This window comes from Ostrinia furnacalis, unplaced genomic scaffold (genome assembly GCF_004193835.3).
Source record: "Ostrinia furnacalis isolate ACB-3 unplaced genomic scaffold, ASM419383v2 OfSCF1351, whole genome shotgun sequence".
NCBI classification, from domain to species: Eukaryota; Metazoa; Arthropoda; class Insecta; order Lepidoptera; family Crambidae; genus Ostrinia; species Ostrinia furnacalis.
In genome coordinates this window covers 237,446-257,752 of record NW_021131590.1, presented here as the reverse complement: position 1 = coordinate 257,752, position 20,307 = coordinate 237,446, and the positions used below count along the sequence as shown (strand labels likewise).

The window sequence follows — 20,307 nt, the reverse complement described above, 5'->3', positions numbered from 1 at the left end:
ATCAGTCAGGCCGCACAGATATTTTTGGACCTTTTCATTTTATCATTTTAGTTCGAGATTATTATAGTAGATCTAGGAAAAAACATAGCATACTTTAATTACTAATAGTATAAACACATTTTTTTAAAGGAGAATACGCGCTCGATAGAGTAAAAATGTAACAAACAGAAATTCATCCGTCTTGTATGGTAATGGCTGTTTTGGAATCGCTCAAGTCTTTTTGTCCAAAGCCGTAAAAAAAATTTTTTTTGACAAGCAGCTGCTTGTGACGTGATGATGATGGTTGATTGATTTGTCATTTGATTTTGATGTTATTGTATTTTGTTACACGGTTCAAAAGTCGCAATGATTGTTTTTTAACTCTTCAAAATGTTTAAAATATTACCAGTATTTAGTAGAAATCTCTCTCACGTTTGTAGTTTGAAACCTTACAAAGAGACAAAATGGCTAATGCCGTACGGGAATCCTACGGGTATTTATGTGTACAATTGTGTCGCCGACCAGAAAGTTCCTGTGATCCTGAGCGATCCTCACATCGCCACCTGGTATTCTTGTGGACCCACCGTCTACGACTCGGCCCACATAGGGCATGCCAGCTGCTACGTTAAGCTAGACATCATTCAAAGGATACTCAAATCATTTTTCAACATGAAACTAGTCACAGCCATGGGAGTCACCGACATCGACGATAAGATTATCAAAAAAGGTAACGACACTAAAACGGATTTTAAAACAGTCGCGAAGAAGTTTGAACACGAATTCTGGCTCGATATGGCCAGTCTCAACATCGAAAAGCCTCTTATAATCACCCGAGTATCGGAGCATATCAGTTCTATTGAGGGTTTTATTAAAAAAATAATCGATTCTGGTATGGCTTATGTTACTCCAGATGGATCTGTGTACTTTGACACAAGTAAGTATCCATCCTATGGGAAATTACAAAGGATGCAGGAGTCAGGTGAACCTTCAAATGATTACAAGAGAAACAAGATGGACTTTGCAATCTGGAAAGGTCATAAACCAGGTGAGCCGTCTTGGCCTGTTTCTTGGGGGGAGGGTCGGCCCGGCTGGCACATTGAATGCTCAGCGATGGTCAGCAAAATATTTGGTTCACAAATTGACTTTCATGCAGGAGGTATAGATCTGCAATTCCCACACCATGAGAATGAAGAGGCACAGTCCTGTGCCTACCACAACTCCCAGCAGTGGGCCAATTACTGGATCCATGTTGGACACCTCCATGTAAAAGGAGACAGCAAAATGTCAAAATCACTAAAGAACACAATTTCCATACCACACTTGTTAGAAAAGTACAGTGCAGACACCTTTAGAATGGCATGCCTTATGTCTAACTACAGGTACCCCCTGGAATATAGCGATGAAGTCATGAAAACAGCTGAAGAAACACTGAAAAAATTCAAGTTCTTCCTGAAAGATGTACTTGTGTATGTGAACAATAATGCCACACAGAGCGGGGAGTACAGAGACAAATTGCTAGATGATTTGCAGAAAGCAGAAGATGCAAACTTGGAATTTTTGAAATCAGATTTTGACACTGCTTCATGTATTAATAATGTGCTCAGTTTAATTTCAAGTACAAACAAAATTATGAAAATGCATACAACAGAGTACTACCCAGTTCCCATAATTTTAATAGCTGAATATGTGACGAGTTTTCTGACCAAGTTTGGTCTGACGTTGAATGAAACTGCACAGAATGAGGTGTCAAACTCTCTCATTGACACGTTGGTTGAATTCAGACATGTAGTCAGACAAAATGCTTTGGCAAAGAAAGACAAAGAACTTCTTAGTGCTTGTGACATGGTACGAGATAAAATGAAATCATCAAAAATCCAGATCAATGACAGTAGTAAAACAGCCTCCTGGGTTTTCACTAAATAACTTTTTCTACATACATTGTATACTATGTTCCCTGTCTGTATACTATGAAATTCTTATGACTTTGTTATTTTTATTTAGCTCTCTTATAATATTACAAAAAGTACTTTTTATTCCTCAATTTGTTTCATAATATCTTTCTTTGATAATGAAAGGATTTACCTAATCCTTCCTACAAGATAATGTGAAATAATGTAAGCAATGAAAATTTTTTGATTATTCAGACAACAAAATAAGTCATAGTTAGATGGTGCAACTAAGCCTTAAATGTCTAAAATCCTAGACAAAGAATGCCAATGTATCTGTACAAACAAATGTATATTTTATTTAGTGGTGTTTTGTAATATATTAAGTAGTTATTGTATTATTATTTTATTAAGTACAAAATAATGTTAAGTGACATAAGTACACCTACATAAAATAAAGTGAAAGCTTATTACAAATCTATATTTATTTTATTTAAATAAAATACAAAAGCTTTTATGGCAAGTATATATTATTATGATGTTTACATTGTTCTCATTTTCAAATACTTTAGTTCAAGTTCTATTCACACTATTTAACGTGTAACGTTGAGAGGACAGTTAAAAGAATGCCTTAGTTAATGTCAGTCTTATATAATTTCTCAAATCATAACGCAATTGAGTTTCTTTGTTCGAACCAATAGTGAGGCGCATCCGATTAAGTACAAATCGGCTGATATTCATGCAGGTTTCAATGACTAGACCCGAACATTAGCCGTGGGCTTAGATTAAAACAAAAAGGGAAGATACTGCATTAGCGTCTTGAAAGTGGGCCGCATAAATTAGGTCCGCATGCACACTACTTCGCTTTCGTGTTTATTCCCGTTGTTCCCACAGGTGGGAATTTAATTACATTACATTTATTATTTTTTTATTCCCGTTGTCCCCACCAGTCAGAGTAGCGACAATGGTAAAAAATATGATTACAGTAGAATCCCGATTATCCGGATCAATTAAAACCAGGGGTGTTCTGGATAATCGAAAATCCGGATAATCGATTTCAAAGTAAAATCAAACAATAAATAACTTTACGATAGAAAGAGTTTTCAATACATCATATTTTAGAAATCTAAATTTTAGATAATTGGATTAATCCATTTCATTTAACAATGAACTAAGACGAAGTCCATACCGTGTACGGTGGCGGCGCCTTCCGTTTTTATAGGTCCAGACCCTAAATCGGTAATTAGAAACTGAAGAATGAGTCCGGATAATCGGATATCCGGATAATCGAGATTGTACTGTAATTTTTGTTGTCTCCACAAATCCATTGTGACGCGTCAACTATTAACCGCTAACTACTCTCGCACTAAACTTGCAGCTAACTCTATCTCGCTCACCGGTTCGATAAAGTGCAGCAAGACCTAATTAGTTCATACTGTATCTTCCCATTGTTTTGATCTCAGCCTGTAATTTTGTTTGATGCGCTCAGTTGGAATGCGATGCGTTTTTGTCTTGTATCATATGTTCCGCCTTATAAACTTTCCACGCGACGAGGTAGTCGCGCATCATCTTGAACAGTGTGTAGTAGTTGATGAAGAGCAGTATGAGGATCGACATGAAGTTGTGCCAGGCCAGTGAACTGAATAGCAGGCATAGTTCCAGCACGATGAAGGCCAGCTGTAGGACTAGTAGCAGGCACAGAAGCGTGGATGGGTTTATGAACACAGACTGTAAACAAAAACACATCAGGTTAATCACCATATAGTTCCAAAATACTGAACTGTCCTATGCATGACATTGACAGTGGGGCGCCACCGTCAGTACCGGATCGCTGGTTTCGATTTTTGCCATGTTGGAAACCATATAGTTGAACGATGGTAGCGCCCCCCTGTCATTGAGTTTGGTGGGACAGTTCAGCGTGGGTCATCTTTATCACGAGAACTCTCTTATCTAATTTCAAGTGTGACATGCTAATTTTGGGACATCCTGTATGTTTCAATTTGGATCTACTGCATACGAGTATAGCTAAAAAGGTATATCTATATTATCTATGATATTGTTTATTGTAGCATTGGTAGGAAGGACACCCACAAGGTGGACCGGCGACCTCATAAAGGTAGTAGGATTTCGCTGGATGCAGGCCGCTATCAACCGGCATTCGTAAATTGTGCCATGGTAGGGGACCGTATGAATGATATGAATATTGTGCATACCGGCACAGAAATAATGGGGGCAGGTCTATGTTTTTTGGAGGAATTTTTTGTAAGGTCGAAAGGGGGCGCGGCACAAATAAGTTTGGGAACCAATGAACTATGGTGTACTTACGTAGAACCGCGCGTGTCCTGCGACCACAGCACGCTGCAGGTCCATGCATGCTAGGGTGATTAATTACTATAGTAATTAGCCCATACATGGTTATTGGCATATACAGTGTGAGTCACGTTAAAGTGTACATATGAAAATTGATGAAACTAGACCTATTTTTATCGACAAAAAAGAGGTCAAAAAATTTTGAGATTTTTTTAAAAAAATTTATATAATTTTTTTCTTCCAATTACATATTGTAAAGAAAACGTAATAACTTTTAAACTAAGCGGTATATCCTGATAAAATAAAAACAGTAATAATGCTAAATAACAGGCGATACTAAAAAATACATACATACGTATATTGGATTGTTAATAAGGAAGAGACAAAAATATTCACTACATTGGACTGCATATTGCTCAGAAAATAATTTGTCTCTTTTCCTCTCTTAATAACTTCCATTAGGCTTGTTTCTTTTCATTTTAGGCAAGTTGGCCAATAACTATGTATTGGCTAATTACTATAGCGATCACCCTACATTGTCTATGGTACTTACGTAGAAGCGCGCGCGTCCACAGCACGCTGCGGGTCCATGCATGCTACATTGTCTATGGCATTTGTTCCCAAGACCTTTAAAGGGGGGCGCGGGCTATCCGTAAGAAACCTGCGACCGCTGAGAGAATGCATTCTAGACTGCTCGACACGACCAATAAATAATCTTGACTGGCGCGGAATTTTTCGTAAGGTCAAAAGCGGGCGCGGCTCAAATAAGTTTGGGAACCAATGGTCCGCTTTGCAATGGAGGGAAGTCGAACCTTAATTTCGAACTCCTCCTATGTTCTTCTGATTAATTTCGTTGCGGGTCCAATGACAGTTTAACTTTCCCCCGGGACAAACTTGACCTTCATTGGTTGGGTTTTTGTGGCGGTCAAGCTGTAGATCCTGGCTACACAGGAGTTGCAGTGGTGGGAACGAGAGGTGGGAATAGTCTCGTAACCAATGGTCTATGGTGTACTTACGTAGAACCGCGCGTGTCCACTGTTATTGGGCTGCGCAGCGACCGTGGGCGCGGCGGCGGCGTACGTGCGGCCTTGAAACGAGGCTAGTGCGCCTTGTGACCACAGCACGCTGCATATCCACAGTCCCACGTTAGGTTCTAAGGGAAAAAAAATTGTGTTACCCAAAGTAGCCAAAAAGTTCGCAACACGTCTTTGACAACCTATTTCAATGAGGGCTATCGTTTTTATATTTAACAGTTGGCACCCCTGGCGATTGACAGGACCTTACTCTACAGTGGCGCCATCTTGATGAGTGCAAATGCGATAGTCCTCCTACCACTTTAGCGCTCACCAGCTGGCGCCACTGTCTTCGCTACTAGCAAGTGACAGGACCTTACTCAGTGGCGGCGTAGCATGGGTTGGCACCTGGGGCGGCGATTGGTGCTGATGTGACATCTGGCGGATATCGGGAAAAAAGTTTGTGCAACCATACAATTTTCCTCTATGTCATAGCCTATGTCCACCAGTAGGGGCCAACGGGAACACACTAACTTTTTTGATAATGATTTTAGTTTTGCATAAGACATGGTATAAAGGTGTGGATAAGTATTGTAAGTAATTAACGCACCTATACTAGTACTGTGAAGGCGCCAGCTGCCAAGATGTATCGCAGAGCGGTGCAACACGTCACAATACGTCGCTGGTAGCAACTGGTGCGCGTAGCGGCCGAACAGACAGCCCCATACGAACACTACTTGTTGCGACGCGCCGTACACGTCGTAGTAGAGATACGACTGGAAATAATAAGTAAACTTTTTAATAAGAATATGGTTTAAACTTTAAATAATAGGGTTGTTTCCTGGGTAAATAAGCAAGTTTGAATTAGTCCGTCCAGTTAACTTATCAAATAATACTTGACACGTTTTTTTGACTTTTTCAAAATAATGAAAATTTATGTTAGAAATGAGTGCAGTATACTATTTAGAAACTTAGATTTATTACCTTTATTTCAAAAAAGGCAACTGTCACTGATTGGTCTATAGCAGTGGTTCTTAACCGGTGGTCCACGGACCACTGGTGGTCCCTGGAGGCATTCCAAGTGGTCCACGAAGTGCACTTGCACACCTTGGTCAAAACCACTTTTAACTGATTTTTGCAGTCAAACTGGTTTTGACCGATTATGAGGTGGTCTCTGACAAGACAGAAATTTGGTAAAATGGTCCCTCATGACATAAAGGTTAAGAACCACTGGTCTATACAGTACAGTAAAGAAAGGATTTTCTAAAGTATTGGAAAGTTGAAAAACAGACTACTGTATAATTTTTTTGTGACTACTGCTACTGATTGGTTGGCTCCATGACCCTAACTGTATGTAGTGAGATAACAATATCTACTCGTAATTAAATACAAACCTCAAATGTGTTTTGTTATTTCCTGTTCAAATAGATAAAATAATTTTAACGGTTCATTGTGATGTGGTCTAATATTAAACTTTACTAAATAAATAAATGGTTAGTCACATTCTATCATATTGAATCCTGTTTGATGAAAACAGAGTGTGGCCTAGCAGCCTAGACAAAGTAAAAAAGTAACATCACTTGCTTCATGGAGCAAAGTAAATAATGAAGTACAGGTCCCAAGGCAATACTTTAGATAATGAATGATGTCATAGAAATATTATTATGATGATGACCCACCTGTGCAAAACAGCACGGTATAAAACTAGAATAGTACGCTCCAGCTACCGAGTTGAACAATATTTTCTTGATCCTCAAGTTGAAGTCTTCCCTTAATGTGTCTGCTTCCTGACGCACGTCCGAAGGCACGTGGCTACAGCAGTGCAACGGTGGTGGGCCCGAGTTCAGTTCGAGCAATGGACTCGATTGGAAGCCAAACAGGACGACGTAGATTACTATTCTGAAAGAAATATTCATTATATTATCTATACTAATATTATAAAGCTGAAGACTTTGTTTGTTTGTTTACTTGAACGCGCTAATCTCAGGAACTACTGGCCCAATTTGAAAAATTCTTTCAGTGTTAGAAAGCCCATTTATCGAGGAAGGCTATAGGCTATATACCATCATGCTACGAGTAATAGGAGCAGAGCAACAATGAAAAATGTTGCAGAAACGAGTATTTACGCGTACAAAGTCGCGGGCACAGCTAGTTAGACAATAAAATGGTGTCTTATAAAAAAATATAGACACGAGACAAGTTAGTGGTCACAAATGCAGTTGGAGGTATCATTGACTAGTTCTTTTGTTGGCGATATTATTATGTATTTAATGCCTCCGAAATGGACCATATATTAAGAGATTAGTTACAAGATCTTAAGTAATAAAATACTTACGGATAACACAAGTAGAATAATTTAACAATTGGATGCTTGAGCAAAATGAAATATGCACACCAAGCCAGAATACCCACTACCAGGCCCAGTATAAACATTCTGAAACAAAATAAAAAGTAAAACCATTAATAAACCTACATCTGTGAAAATTTAAAATCCCAAACATCTAGCTTTGATACTGAATAATGCATGTAATGTAGTGAAAATTATTTAAATCGTAATCTTTCTTTCTAATAATTTATTCAATACAGTTGAAAAATTGCAATACATTGAAATAAAATCTTAAATAAAAAGTTGTGGTACATGTTAATATTGGTGTTCCTATTATACATGGATAGCTTTTTCCCAAGGTTATCATATCATTCAGTTTGTCTTATATTACTGTTATGCAAGCAAGGTGCTAAGTGAAGAATCAAATTCAAATTCATTTATTTGCACAGAAACACACATAATCAAATCACAATTATTCAAGGCAATCTTCTTTCTTAAGGGCACTACAACTCATCCACCTATAGTCGCGAGACTGATTGCAGATGAAGCACAGAAGAAAAAAAATCTTCTTTCTACCACAAGCATGTTCCTTGCTATTATTATTCAGATTTAAAATCTTTATGTAATACTGGAATAAATACATTTAAATTTATATTACCTGGCTGCCGCTACAGTGGATGGCATCAACTTGGCTGTGACTACTGTCCTAATCAATGACAAGGTGGCTGCCATCACGAACCGCCTCGATATTAACGTCACAATGAACACAACCAGGTGTGGATCTATTAGGTAGAAGTTCTGCGGAAAAGATGAAAAAATATTTAAGTATCACACTTAAAAAATGCAAAAAAAATGCAACAAACTAATTTATGAGGAAAATCTAATAATTTCTCCCTTCATAAAATGTAATTTGAAGATCTTCTGTATGAGGAGTTTATTATTATTTTCTTCTATATTATTTCAATGTAGACAACTCACCATAGCCTGATTAGTGAAGGAATGTGGTAGCCACCAGGCTGTCCTGTACAAATTTAGGAACTGCAGTCCTGTGGCGACCAGTGTGAAGACGAACATCATCACTTCGAATAACAGCACCCCATCGTGAGGGATGTTTGGGAATGGGATGTGTTTTGGAGGAGGGGGTCCGTCGCTTTTCAGCTCTGCAAAGGCTGCCGCAGCAGCGCACGCTGTAGGCGCTCGGACTGAACGACCACGCTTCCCGTTGTCATCATCGACAACCGGCACACTACCCTGCACACATAAACCACACATGTTGACAACCATAAACAATNTAAACAACTCAACAAAAAATAAACACCAACCAAAATACCTTCTTAGACACCCCTGAAGACTTCTTAGATATCGGTGGAACCATTTTACAAGCGATCGGTGGCAGAGGTCGCTTGATAAGCGGATCCTTGATGATCTTACGCCGCCGCGAGATGGCTGTCGAGGATGAGCTACTGACTTGAGTATTAGCCCAGCGTCTAGCCAGGAGTATGGTTAAGCAGCCCACAACTGCAGGTAAGAAGAATACGACAAAAGGTCCACTGTCATTTTCCGTACAACTCATCACTCACATGTTAAAATGTTTTAGAATGTGTTACGAATTTGTATTTTATTTGGATTATTTTCGTTCCGCACACACCACTCATCACACGACGACTGTCAAACAAATGTCAAATTGGCAATTTTTTTTATAAACTTTATGACAAGAAAGCTTAGGCAAACGAATTGTAATTATTATTTTCTAATAATTTCAATATGACTTAATTTACATTTTAAACAATTTATGATTTTAATTATAGCAATAGTCATGAATATTTTCCACCACTTGGTGAAATACCAACTATAATCTATAATACAATGTGGAACTGGTAGAGAATACTTCTTAACATTTAGTCAGGCACGCATTCATTTGTGCTTTCTTCATGACTAGCACCAATTTTGTACTGAATTATGTAACTTAATATATTGAAAATTAGCCATTTACCTTAATGTAAACATTTAAAATTAATTTAGATGTTTATTTTAGAATTTCAGATGAATGAAACGAAGAGACCTTACTTTGATTGACGTTTCAGGAAATTTGACATCTTGTTTTCAATCGATTTTGACGAGCCGGTTTTCTTATCTTTGCACAATAATCATAATTAACGCGTAATTTGAAATAATATTATTATTTAAATTAATAATTTGTTAATAGCAAGATGTCATTTACAGTACTTTGTTCTTTCGCTTTAGCCTTCTATGTTGTAATATGGTTTTTTGACGCCTTCTTCAAGGTACAATTCAGTAGTCAATTTTCTCGTTTTTTTGTATTATTTAACTGTTTAAATAAATAATAAAATATTTTTTTGTAATTTTCAGAGTTGTATGCACTACCCGTATTACGCTTTCATGGAAGGAACTGGACTTAAAGTTGGAATTTTCAACTTTTCCTGGACCACTACAGCCTTCAACAGATTCATCTATAGATGGAGTAAAAACATGTCCCGTATTTTAAAGAAGTGGTTCAGCGTAGGATATGTGTTTACTGTGTGTTTATTCCTGCCATTTGCTATATGGACACTTATGTCGTTCATTATTGAGCACTTCTATGATTCTATACAAATAAATGGAATGCCTGAAGTCAAGGCGATGTTGCCAGGGGTAAATATACCTCTTTCTGACTTCTGGGTCTACTTCCTGTCTATCGGGTTTTGCAGCATATTCCATGAGCTCGGCCATGCCATGGCAGCTGCCCAAGAGGACGTACAGTTGATATCAGTTGGTGTGTATGTTTTTACAATCATACCTATAGCCTTTGTACAACTCAACACAGAACATCTCAACAGCCTAGCAATTGGTAAAAGACTGAGGATTTATTGTGCAGGAGTGTGGCATAACATTGCCACAGCATTTGTTGCTTTGCTATTGTTTTTCTCAGCACCAGTTTTGTTTAGTATAGCTTACGAGACTGATGTAGGAGTAAGAGTCACAGGGTTCACCGATGATTCCCCTCTGAAAGATGTCAGAGGTTTAGATAAGGATGACATAATCATGACTGTCAATGGATGTGACGTTAAAAATATAAATGACTGGACGTACTGTCTACACATGGCGCATGATCGATTTGGAATTTGCACAAGTGCTGAATTTATCGCTCAAAATGATGAGATTATGATGGAAACAGTGAAAGAAAATGATGTAGTGGAATGCTGCAGGAAAGATGATATTTATGGCTTTTGCTTTGAGTATATGGAACCCAAAACAGCAGACTCTGCCCTCCCAGGACAATATTCTTGCCTGAAGCCAAGAGACATGATTAAGAAGAAATTCACTAAGTGTTCTGAAGGAGGAGGGTTCCTCTGTCCAAGAAACACCCATTGCTTGAGGCCATCCTTGAATAACCACACATACTTGCTCATAGTTGAACGAAAAGATAATAATCCTGTGCTCTACCTAGGACTACCCTATGACTTGCACAAGACAGTTTTTGTTGATCAATATTTTCCTAGACTGGCCATATTTTCTTTCTTTTCCCCATCTCAATTTGAGAAGCTTCTCAGGTACATTTTCATTTTTTCCATGGGCATTGGATTTTTAAATGTTATACCTTGCTATGGAACTGATGGACATCATATAGCAAGGAATTTGATTCAAATGCTAGCTAAGTATTTGAATAAAAATGGTGATTTTGTTACATTTTTCACTGTTTTTACAATAGTTGTTGGAACTGGCATTACTGGCCCAGTGCTGTTGTATTTGTTTTATAAAACAGTTTTTGTGGATAATTGAGACTCAAATAGTGAGTGAGTTGGACATACTGAAGCTAATAATTTGTAGGTATTAAGAATTCCTATGAAAGTCTGAAGTCCGCCTATGTATGTTTTAATACATAACAGCGTGGGACTAAAAGTGAGCTTGGAGCTTCATTAATAATTGTAATGTAGTTGATGTGTATGAACAGTATTAGCATTAAAATACCAGCTCTATAAAAATGAAATGTGAAGGAATAGACAGTTAAGTTGCAATTTAGAAGCAATAGGTTTTTATATTGTTTTATTAACTAAGATTAATTTATTATTGCTAACAATAACTAATGTAATGTAACAGTCATAGTCATTTTGTGATTTTAACAAATAAAACTTAATGAGAATTTAAGTTTTTTATTCTAACTAACTTTTACTTAATGCGAGTGAACTTTGTAGATCTTTTAATGACTTCTTTCCGTAGTGGAGCATCGCTTTGATAGTTGTTTCATCTTTGTGGTGCATATTGTTCCTGAAGTCGGTACGCGCCCATTCTTTCAATTCTATTCTCGTATTTTCATCTGACACTAGTTTAATTGTGCGAAATATTTCTCTGTATAGTTTGAGTACTTCTTGGCGTATGAGGAACTGGAAATAAATAACAAAATTAGTTGTTTATCTTCAATAAACCTACCATAACCTCTAAATCATTTCTATTCCTATGATATGAGAATAGCAATGCCGTCATACAAAGTTGTAGCTAGAACTCAGGCAACTTAAGAAACTAACAATAATGTTATTAATCCACAAGTTCACAATAATAACAGGTCGTGAATCGTGAACTTACCTGTTTCAAACTCAATGCAGTTTTAGGTAATTTAGATGCCATTTCTCGGTCCAATAATCTGTATTATTGACTTATATGTGCCGTGTTATAATAAAAATCAGAAATCTGGAATTATCTTCCTCATTTTATGAAAATAATGTCCCAGGAAACGCACAATAACAAGAACAGCTGATTTTGCAGTGTTGCCAGTCGGGTCTAGTCAGAAATTACCAGAAATATAAAAAAAGTAACCTTCATACGGGGGGGGGGGGGTGCGGGGCGATGATTGTGTAAGGTTGTTCATGGATGGAAAATACGTTTCATGGATTTGCGTTTTATTATCGAAAAACATTCGCTGAAACTAATTTTTTTTAACAAATAATAAATCAAATTCAAGTTTAAATGCACTTTATGACATAATTTTTAAATTGTCACCTGTAAAGTACAGGTTATTCAGTAAAAAATATTAATTCTACAATTTCTGAAAAATCACCTAAAAGTAACCTTTTCATTAGTGTAACCTAAAAGTAACCACAGCAGTTCAAAAGTAACCTAAAAGGTTACAAAAGTAACCTTCTGGCAACACTGTAATTTTGACAGTCTGTGTTTGACAGTAATGACGGCAGGCCCTAAAATGACTTTTTTATTTTTCTTAAAGTCCGAATCAATGGTCGAAATATTTTCAATATCGATTTTAAGATAGTTTCACTAAACTAAAAAAAAACATTTTTTATAGCTACTGACGCCCGTTTTACCAACAAACTTATTGTAGGCAATCAGCTGATGATAAACCCTCCCACGATGTGCTATGTCGTCCAGTTCGTCCACCACAGGTTTGATGATGGATGATTTCACCAATAGATGACGCTACATGTAAATACGAAGCAGCTATTGATGCCCCATCAATCATCATTTACGACTTTACGACTGAGCTGAAAGCCTGAGACCAATCTTCATTTAATTTTAATTAATTCCACACTAGAAATTTTAACTATCCTGACGCTAGTTGCTGCTTTACTTACTCCTAACTGGAACATTTGCCCGGCCAAGCGAATGGTCGTGGGTTCGATTCCCACCGTAAACAGTTCGGTTTTTTCAAGTTATTTATGATAGCAAGCAAGCACCTAAGACCATCGCCTTTTTAATTTTAATTACTCAGATAGAAGATACCTGTAAAATCTTCGATCCTGTGGGTATATTTTAACTATCTCATACAGTGTCAGTGTTATCAACTGTGGTAAACGTCACAAGAATTGCCGTGTACCTACTTACTTTTATAATGTACTATCAAAAACATTGGCTTACTGAAAGTATTAGTTAGATAGGTAAGTAGCGCTACGTAGGTACGACGGCAAATAAAGTTGTATTTAATAAATAAATACTTTTTTCATATTCATATTTTTTGCAACATTACGATTTCTAGCCTATAGAAGAAAAACAGAGTAAATGACGACAAGGGTAGCCAAATTGACTACTTAGTTTAGGACAAAAACATCAGGGTTATTATTCTTCTAATCGGTAGATGGCGCTTCTTTCATGATTAATTAAACTCCTCCAGCTAATTCCGTCCGTAGGAAGCGAACTTTAAAAATATTAAAGTTTGATCGATTTAACATCGTAAATTCGGTAATGATGACAAAGAAACTCCGAGACTTGTAGGATCATTTTTATCAAAGGCATACATCAAGATTATTATCTACTTAATTAGTTAAAAGATGTTACTAGTCATTGCTCTCGTATTTTACAGTAGTCGTGAACTAATCGCTAAATTAAATACCAGTAAAATCAAGTCTAAGTACCTGCCTACCTAGCCTACCTTCTAACTTTGCTTGCTTGNCTTGCTTAATAGAAAAAGATAAATTACAATTATTTCTTAAATTGAAGCTCCTTACACAATATTTTGTGCTCCTTAAGTTATTGGGTAGCCTAAGCCTACCTACAGCCAAGATTCCGTCATCTAACAGTAGAGTAGACGTTGATTTTTTTATAGTCCATACGTATAAGTAGGTTGTTTTCATTTTGTTTACAAAACGCCAGCATAAATGGACAACCATTTCTGAAATCATGAAATAAAACATAACTTTATGCAACTCTACGAACGCTGCAACCGCCCAAGTACGTAAGCTCCGCCCAAGCGAACGCGGGAAAAGAGCTTTTACCGTTTCGCGACGAAAGCTCTGGCCAATGGCGGAGCCAGTCGCGCACGGATCGTCGCGCGGGCACAACGCAGGTTGAACCGCCGCTCGTGCGGGCAAAATGTTTACGCGAACTAACAAGCCGCACTACGCTACGAACTTTTAACAACTTCGAAAAATATTCCGAACTTTCTTTTAGTGATTTTTCGTACCAGTGTGGACTTTAACCGCTCAAATGGACAACAAATCGCCCACTGAGCCATCCCCGCCGCTGAGGGCGCAAGTGAAAAAGGAGAACGAAGAAGAAATCAAGGTAAGATACAATTTCAAACATTTCCTCGACATTGACGGGAATTTCCGTTGGAAAACCATCATCGAGTTACGACTTCGTCTTATTGGCAACCGGCCTGTTTCATCTCGTCTCGTAATAGGAGACGGTGGAGTCGTATTTTTAAATTCGATATTTTATTTGCGCCGCTCGCGAGGGGCCTCCACAAAGGCTCAGCCGGGGTTACGCCGAATAAATTATCTAGTATACGGTTACGATATTAATTACATTTCGCGATACACAATAAAACGCGTGTAATATCACGTTTTCGAGGCCTTTTCCAGCCATTAAAGTGTGTAATGCGATATCTGAAGCGCGCTCGGATCGCTGTAACCAGACTCGCTGGATGTTTTGATAATAGATATAGGCGGCGCTGCTGTGCGCGTGTATACGGACGGCTGCGCGCGAGTGTGAGTGCGGGTAATTTTAGACGTTCCTTTGCTCAAAACGTAACACGAGACCGTCCCAGGCCACAAGCCGACGCTTCAATTTATTGTTTTCATGTGATTATCTTCGTAGTTAGCCTGGTTGTGATGTGGCGACAGTAATTGTCTATCACGTATCTGTGCGTGCGATCGGCGATCTGCAGTCGCGCGCTTTATTTTGGCGCCACGGAAATAGTTTGACATGTCAATAACCCCATTGGCGGTGTCCACACGCGGTGACGTCATGGGACACCCGCGACGATTTGTGCGGGAGTTTGAGGTCGATTTAATTTATAGCATTATCCACGTAGATGACCTAGATTCTTAAGTGTGTTTTATTTTTATTTTTTTATTACACATATTAATGGCAAGCAGGCGTCTCGGCTCCGAGTTTTATATTTCTGGATGACACTGATAATAATAGTTTCAATGGTATCTGTCGACACCAATAAATTTATCTAACTAATAAAATTTGAATAGAAAAATCTCGTTTCATGAACGGTAACTTGCTGGACCAATAAACGTACACGTCCTGTTTTTGTCGATTGCCAGAAGTTAGATCATCGATGAATATAATAGACAATCTAAGTAGCCTCCAATGTCGACTCAAGCTGTTATTACACGCCGTAAATAACCGAGCATCGGTCGCAAGGAAGTTGCTGCATGCTCGCTCGACAAAGAACGGACACGCGTTCTAACGTTGCATGGTTCCGCTCGCGAATATACGCAAATTGCTTGGCTTTATGATGTTAAATTTTACCTCATGCTTTCCATTTACAAACTACATAATGGTCAAATTAATATGAAGTCTATCCATCACATAGTTTGCCTATCGATATCAGACCGTCCGTTCTTTCATAACTCGTCACGAAACTGAAAAAGATGAGCGTGCGGCAAACATTTTCGTTCTAAATGCAAATTTGGTAATGCATTGATGTGCTGATATTCCGCAATGATGCCCAATCGGTCTGTGGTGTATCGGTAAATTGATGCACAAGGAACGTGGGGCAGCACGCGATGCAATATGCAATCCATCGGGAGTGCCAAGCGGTAAGTCACACCGATGATTCATTATTGTTTATCTGGTTACACGCTTGCTGGTGTTTGAAAAATTGCTTCGCGAGGTGTCGGGTTTATCATGCAGGCTGTTGACCGATTAATCTCTGATGGATAGTCTTACAAAAAAGACCGAGAACCTGTGGTTTGTTTGTGGTTAAAGTTTTGATTATTAAATAGATCAAACTTTGTGAGACTAAAAGGTCGAGTACTCACAATAATCATAGGAGCTTTAATTTGATGTTACGCCTATCGTATCGTAAGCCTACGCCAACAAAAGTATAACCCTTCGCGATATTCTTATTTTAACCTGAAACAAAGTAATTCGATCTAGATAAAGTGTATTATGGTATTTCCGCATTAACGAGCTTTGCACAGACGACGGCATTTAGCTGTACAGTGGACCACAGTTCCAACTACCCATTTCGGTTTTTTCCGCTCTTATCAAATAGTAATTCTCTTCGATAGAACGAAAGACGACAGGAAATCCGTAAGTTGCCTACTATAATATTGCAGACAATGGTGACTGAGTTTGTTGCGGAGCTTCTTCTCAGCACTCTTGCCAAATGTTGGTCTCGAAGCGCTTAGTAGGGTAAAAAGATTATGAGACACGTAGAGGCTCCTTAAGAGCAAAATATTTGTAGTACTATTTTTTTTTAAAATAAAGAAATTTTGACTTTGACTTTGTGGTATCTTGAGTAGATGTAGATGCTATTCTACAAAAAAAAAATGAATTGCAAGATGTGATGTCGACTGTACTTGTATGAAGCGGACACCACTGCGCTTGCTCGTGCGCAGATTATTAGGCCAAGGCCGCGTCAGTTCGCAAACTTATTTAATTATATTACTAACGACCACACGTGAGTTCCTCTGCATAAAGTTCGGGAGAGACAAATTGCGCACAATATGATAGTCAAAATTGATAATGATGTCAAAGTGAATTACAAACGTCAGGGTCTCGAAAAAAGAGAAGACACCCTGTCTGATGCTGTTGAATAAAATAACAAAACCAAAGGCTAACGAAATATTTTTCACATTGTCGCAAACGGATCAGAATTTTCCTAAAGAGGCTCTCCTGATTTCCTCACCAGAACAAACGAAAGGATTGACGTTGCTTGCTTGGATCTCTAGTCACAGTAAGTATTCCTAGCTAAATCAAATATTAGTGAAGTTCCGTGGGTTCAATCAGTCAATCAGCGTTAAAGTTCATTCTCATGATCTCAGTAGTCTTGCTGGTAATCACTTCATGGTAGCTATACTGACGGAATGGTATTAAGAATGGTAATTATAACAAAAATATTTTGGAACCCAATGTTTTTGACTCCAACACGTAAGTCTGTGCTTAGTATGAGGCGTGACCGCGTGCCGCAGTTGACCACGCACTTTGAAGTTCTCGTAGCAAAGATTAGATTTTATCAAAGTTCCTGATTACAAGTCTTAAGTTTTATTGAACCAAGCGTTTGATCTTGGATCTTTTTAAAATAAAATAAAAGCGCAAACTGACACTGAAACCCCTGATCGCGAGTGTTTTGGCGTGGCCCATCCGCGTCGGCTATTTACAGCGCGCGTTTGAAGCGCGGCCGCCAGAGGTCAGCACGCACACGGTCAAGGAGATGATCTTTTTAGCTCGTTTTCTCAGTAATATTTGGATGTAAAGGGCAAATTGTGAATCACCACATTAATAAGCAATAAATAAACCACACTTAGAAAAAAAACTTTTTATTAACACTGTTGTGTGGTCGAATTTCCTTGCGTTTCAATAAACCGCACTCAGAAAATGTCCTGAAAACTTTTTGTTACTGATCTTAGTTCCTCCTTGCGTCTCTTACTGAAAATGACGTTAACGGATGAGTATCCAAGACTTCGCATTGTTCATTCATAATATTCACAAACATAACAATGCGGCAATTAAAAATATCTGATATATTTTAAGATGCAAGATCAATCGCCGCACGTATCACATCTCAACCGGCTCAACGTTAAGCTGTTACAATAATTACGACAACAATATAGTGTAACGAACATGTAAAGCGAATGCGGGGTGCGAAGGGAGTGCGACCCGACACCCGGGTGTAAGCGACACCGGTCATGCGACGCCTCTGCATTGTACGTCTTTGGCATGAACTAAACGTGGCAGAAGGGGCCAATGTTGGGAAACTTGGGAAGCACTTCGTGATTTTTAAAAGCGTATCCATTAATCAATTCTTCGTAGGTACCTACATCTCTGTAGAGACTTAACATTGGCATAAAATAAACGTGGCAGAAGGGGCCAACATAGGGAATAACCCGGTTCGTGATTTGTAGAAGCGTATTAATCAATTTTTCATACCTACATCTTTGTAGACACTTCACTTTGGCATAAACTGAACGTGGCGATATTAATCAATTTTATCCTTGGTGCCTACACCTTTTTAGACATCTTAGAGTATACAATGAAGGTCTCAAAGGTTTCTTTTTTGGAAATTCCATAATAATATACATTTCATTGGAATGTCTGTCAGATTTGGCTTTTTATCACAATCTCGTCGACCGAAAATTCTTTGAAAAAGTCCCTCAATTCTAATATTGGTAGTGTTCTCAGTTCACATTCAATATGGTTAAAAACAACAACTACGATTGAGAAAGTCTTATCATTAGGAGAAATCAGGATAAAGCAGTTTTTAGGCAGGAAACTTATCACTGACCATTCTGCCAGCAGTTTGTGCTCTATGCCCGAGGGTGGCGAACAAACACCACTCCTCAGCGGGAGGCGTGTGTGCAAGTACTGGAGTCGAATGTCCAGCGGCGAGCAAATTGAACCTTATACATTCACCCGTAAGGACGACACATGATACCCGCACGAGATAAATCTAGCTCAGAATTCAGACCTGAAGCGAGGCACGGGTTCAGGCTTGTATATCTTCTAGGAAACAGTTAATAAAGACTTATGTTTTGCCACCATAAATACTTCGGAATCGTTTATAATTAATTAGTGAGCGGCATAATAATTTATTTGTTGTCCATATCAAAAAATCTGTCATTGAGCAGCAACCGCAGAAAATAGAATCCAAAACAGAGTTACTTATCTGTTTATCTTGAAACAGTATAAACCCGGCCGATGTAATTTCATAATCATGGTTGTGTACGGAAGATCTGACACAAAAACTGTTGGTGAGGGTGTCATGTGTCAGTAACGCGAGACGCCGGGGCCGGGTCTCAAAATGTTTTACTGTTTGTGTTGGAGTAACTTGAAACAGACGGTATTCATTTTATGTCCCGCGTTTACTGGACAGTTATATGAAATTATTGTTGTATGGTCGAATTTTGCAAGGCTTGGCTTTTGCGACACATTCGGTATGAAAAAGGACATGCAAATAACGATATTTGGTGCACTCGCCTAAGTGGCTACCCGCTGTTTTTATAAACCTTCTAAATTAGGAATTCCCATAGCCCTTTCAATAAAAAAGTCGACTTTAATTCCAAGCAGATACATATCAGCAGCAGATATATTACAGAACAGGAGATACAAGCTGTTGTATTCGAAACTACGGTAAAAAAAATATACGCCTAGAATAAAAGTTATAGCAAAAACTTTAACACTCGGTCTTTTTCATGATATAAAGATAGACCTAATGTAAAATAAAGCATTTATAATTAACTTAGTTCAATTGTTTCCAAAATGAACTAACATACACTAGCATTAAATTTAGTAAGTACGCCGCAAAAGATAGCCTATCCCTTCGCAAACACGAGTGTAATACAATAGTTGAATGATGCGTCTAAAAATTCGGACGGTCGCTTTTAGCGGCTCGGGTTACATTTATGTTAGCTCCTGTTTTGACTGACCGGTCTGGGTCGTATTTTGTGAGTAAGCATAACACATTCATATCGGATTATTTGGGTATTTCAAAGTCTCCATTACCTGTAGGTATAATAACAATGTCGAGATCGGAATACAAAATAATGTGCCCATTTAATTTTTACGTAGAATCATATTATGAGGCAAACATATTATTTTTGGCGCAATAGAGCGTAAATAGTTTTTTAAAGCTTTCATAATACACGTAAATGCCATTTTTTGCTTTGTAAAGAATGAATTGTCCGCCCGACGTAAATGTGATGGTCACCCTAATATTAACCGAGTCGCCCAACCCTAAACTTTGAAAAAGTCGTTTTTACCATTACAATTCTACATTTTAGTTGCTAACTATTATATTATATTATTTTATTCATTCAAGCAAACGTCAAATCCAAAATTATTAAAATATCTCTTGGATATGACCTAGCATACATTTAACTTTACGAAAGTA

At 38.0% G+C, this 20,307-nt stretch overlaps 5 protein-coding genes across 5 annotated transcripts in view; 3 read left to right on the top strand and 2 right to left on the bottom strand.

Moving 5' to 3' along the window:
- Window positions 1–280: 280 nt before the first annotated feature.
- On the top strand, window positions 281–2,287 carry CysRS-m (cysteine--tRNA ligase-like protein, mitochondrial). Its single transcript, XM_028304007.1, has one exon. The coding sequence runs from the start codon at window positions 370–372 to the stop codon at window positions 1,900–1,902; it is 1,533 nt and encodes a 510-aa protein (XP_028159808.1). The 5' UTR covers window positions 281–369; the 3' UTR covers window positions 1,903–2,287.
- A 1,026-nt stretch (window positions 2,288–3,313) lies between these two features.
- On the bottom strand, window positions 3,314–9,203 carry LOC114352401 (transmembrane protein 39A). The gene is made up of 8 exons (XM_028303997.1): window positions 8,845–9,203; window positions 8,493–8,765; window positions 8,173–8,312; window positions 7,524–7,622; window positions 6,868–7,087; window positions 5,799–5,964; window positions 5,192–5,328; window positions 3,314–3,593 (listed from the first exon to the last, which is right to left on the bottom strand). The coding sequence occupies exons 1-8, from the start codon at window positions 9,085–9,087 to the stop codon at window positions 3,351–3,353; spliced, it is 1,521 nt and encodes a 506-aa protein (XP_028159798.1). The 5' UTR covers window positions 9,088–9,203; the 3' UTR covers window positions 3,314–3,350.
- Window positions 9,204–9,604: 401 nt separating this feature from the next.
- S2P (membrane-bound transcription factor site-2 protease) lies at window positions 9,605–11,457 on the top strand. Its single transcript, XM_028303998.1, has 2 exons — window positions 9,605–9,799; window positions 9,885–11,457. The coding sequence occupies exons 1-2, from the start codon at window positions 9,725–9,727 to the stop codon at window positions 11,292–11,294; spliced, it is 1,485 nt and encodes a 494-aa protein (XP_028159799.1). The 5' UTR covers window positions 9,605–9,724; the 3' UTR covers window positions 11,295–11,457.
- Window positions 11,458–11,649: 192 nt separating this feature from the next.
- On the bottom strand, window positions 11,650–12,281 carry LOC114352403 (LYR motif-containing protein 2). Its single transcript, XM_028303999.1, has 2 exons — window positions 12,096–12,281; window positions 11,650–11,896 (listed from the first exon to the last, which is right to left on the bottom strand). Exons 1-2 carry the CDS (start codon window positions 12,135–12,137, stop codon window positions 11,675–11,677), a joined length of 264 nt encoding a protein of 87 aa, XP_028159800.1. The 5' UTR covers window positions 12,138–12,281; the 3' UTR covers window positions 11,650–11,674.
- A 2,163-nt stretch (window positions 12,282–14,444) lies between these two features.
- Sobp (Sine oculis-binding protein) overlaps window positions 14,445–20,307 on the top strand; it is a 32,773-nt gene continuing 26,910 nt past the window's right edge. Inside the window, exon 1 of the mRNA XM_028304012.1 lies at window positions 14,445–14,522. Coding sequence (XP_028159813.1) covers window positions 14,445–14,522 — 78 coding nt within the window. The remainder of the gene's footprint in view (window positions 14,523–20,307) is intronic.

Coding starts and splice junctions, on each gene's coding strand:
- CysRS-m (XM_028304007.1), top strand. CDS start 370: ATGTTTAAAATATTACCAGTATTTAGTAGAAATCTCTCTCACGTTTGT.
- LOC114352401 (XM_028303997.1), bottom strand. CDS start 9,087: ATGAGTTGTACGGAAAATGACAGTGGACCTTTTGTCGTATTCTTCTTA. Junction 8,313..8,492: donor CCTTCACTAATCAGGCTATG/GTGAGTTGTCTA, acceptor TCTTTTCCGCAG/AACTTCTACCTAATAGATCC. Junction 3,594..5,191: donor GTGGACACGCGCGGTTCTAC/GTAAGTACACCA, acceptor TTTTGTTTACAG/TCTGTGTTCATAAACCCATC.
- S2P (XM_028303998.1), top strand. CDS start 9,725: ATGTCATTTACAGTACTTTGTTCTTTCGCTTTAGCCTTCTATGTTGTA. Junction 9,800..9,884: donor TTTTTGACGCCTTCTTCAAG/GTACAATTCAGT, acceptor TGTAATTTTCAG/AGTTGTATGCACTACCCGTA.
- LOC114352403 (XM_028303999.1), bottom strand. CDS start 12,137: ATGGCATCTAAATTACCTAAAACTGCATTGAGTTTGAAACAG. Junction 11,897..12,095: donor CTGCATTGAGTTTGAAACAG/GTAAGTTCACGA, acceptor ATTTATTTCCAG/TTCCTCATACGCCAAGAAGT.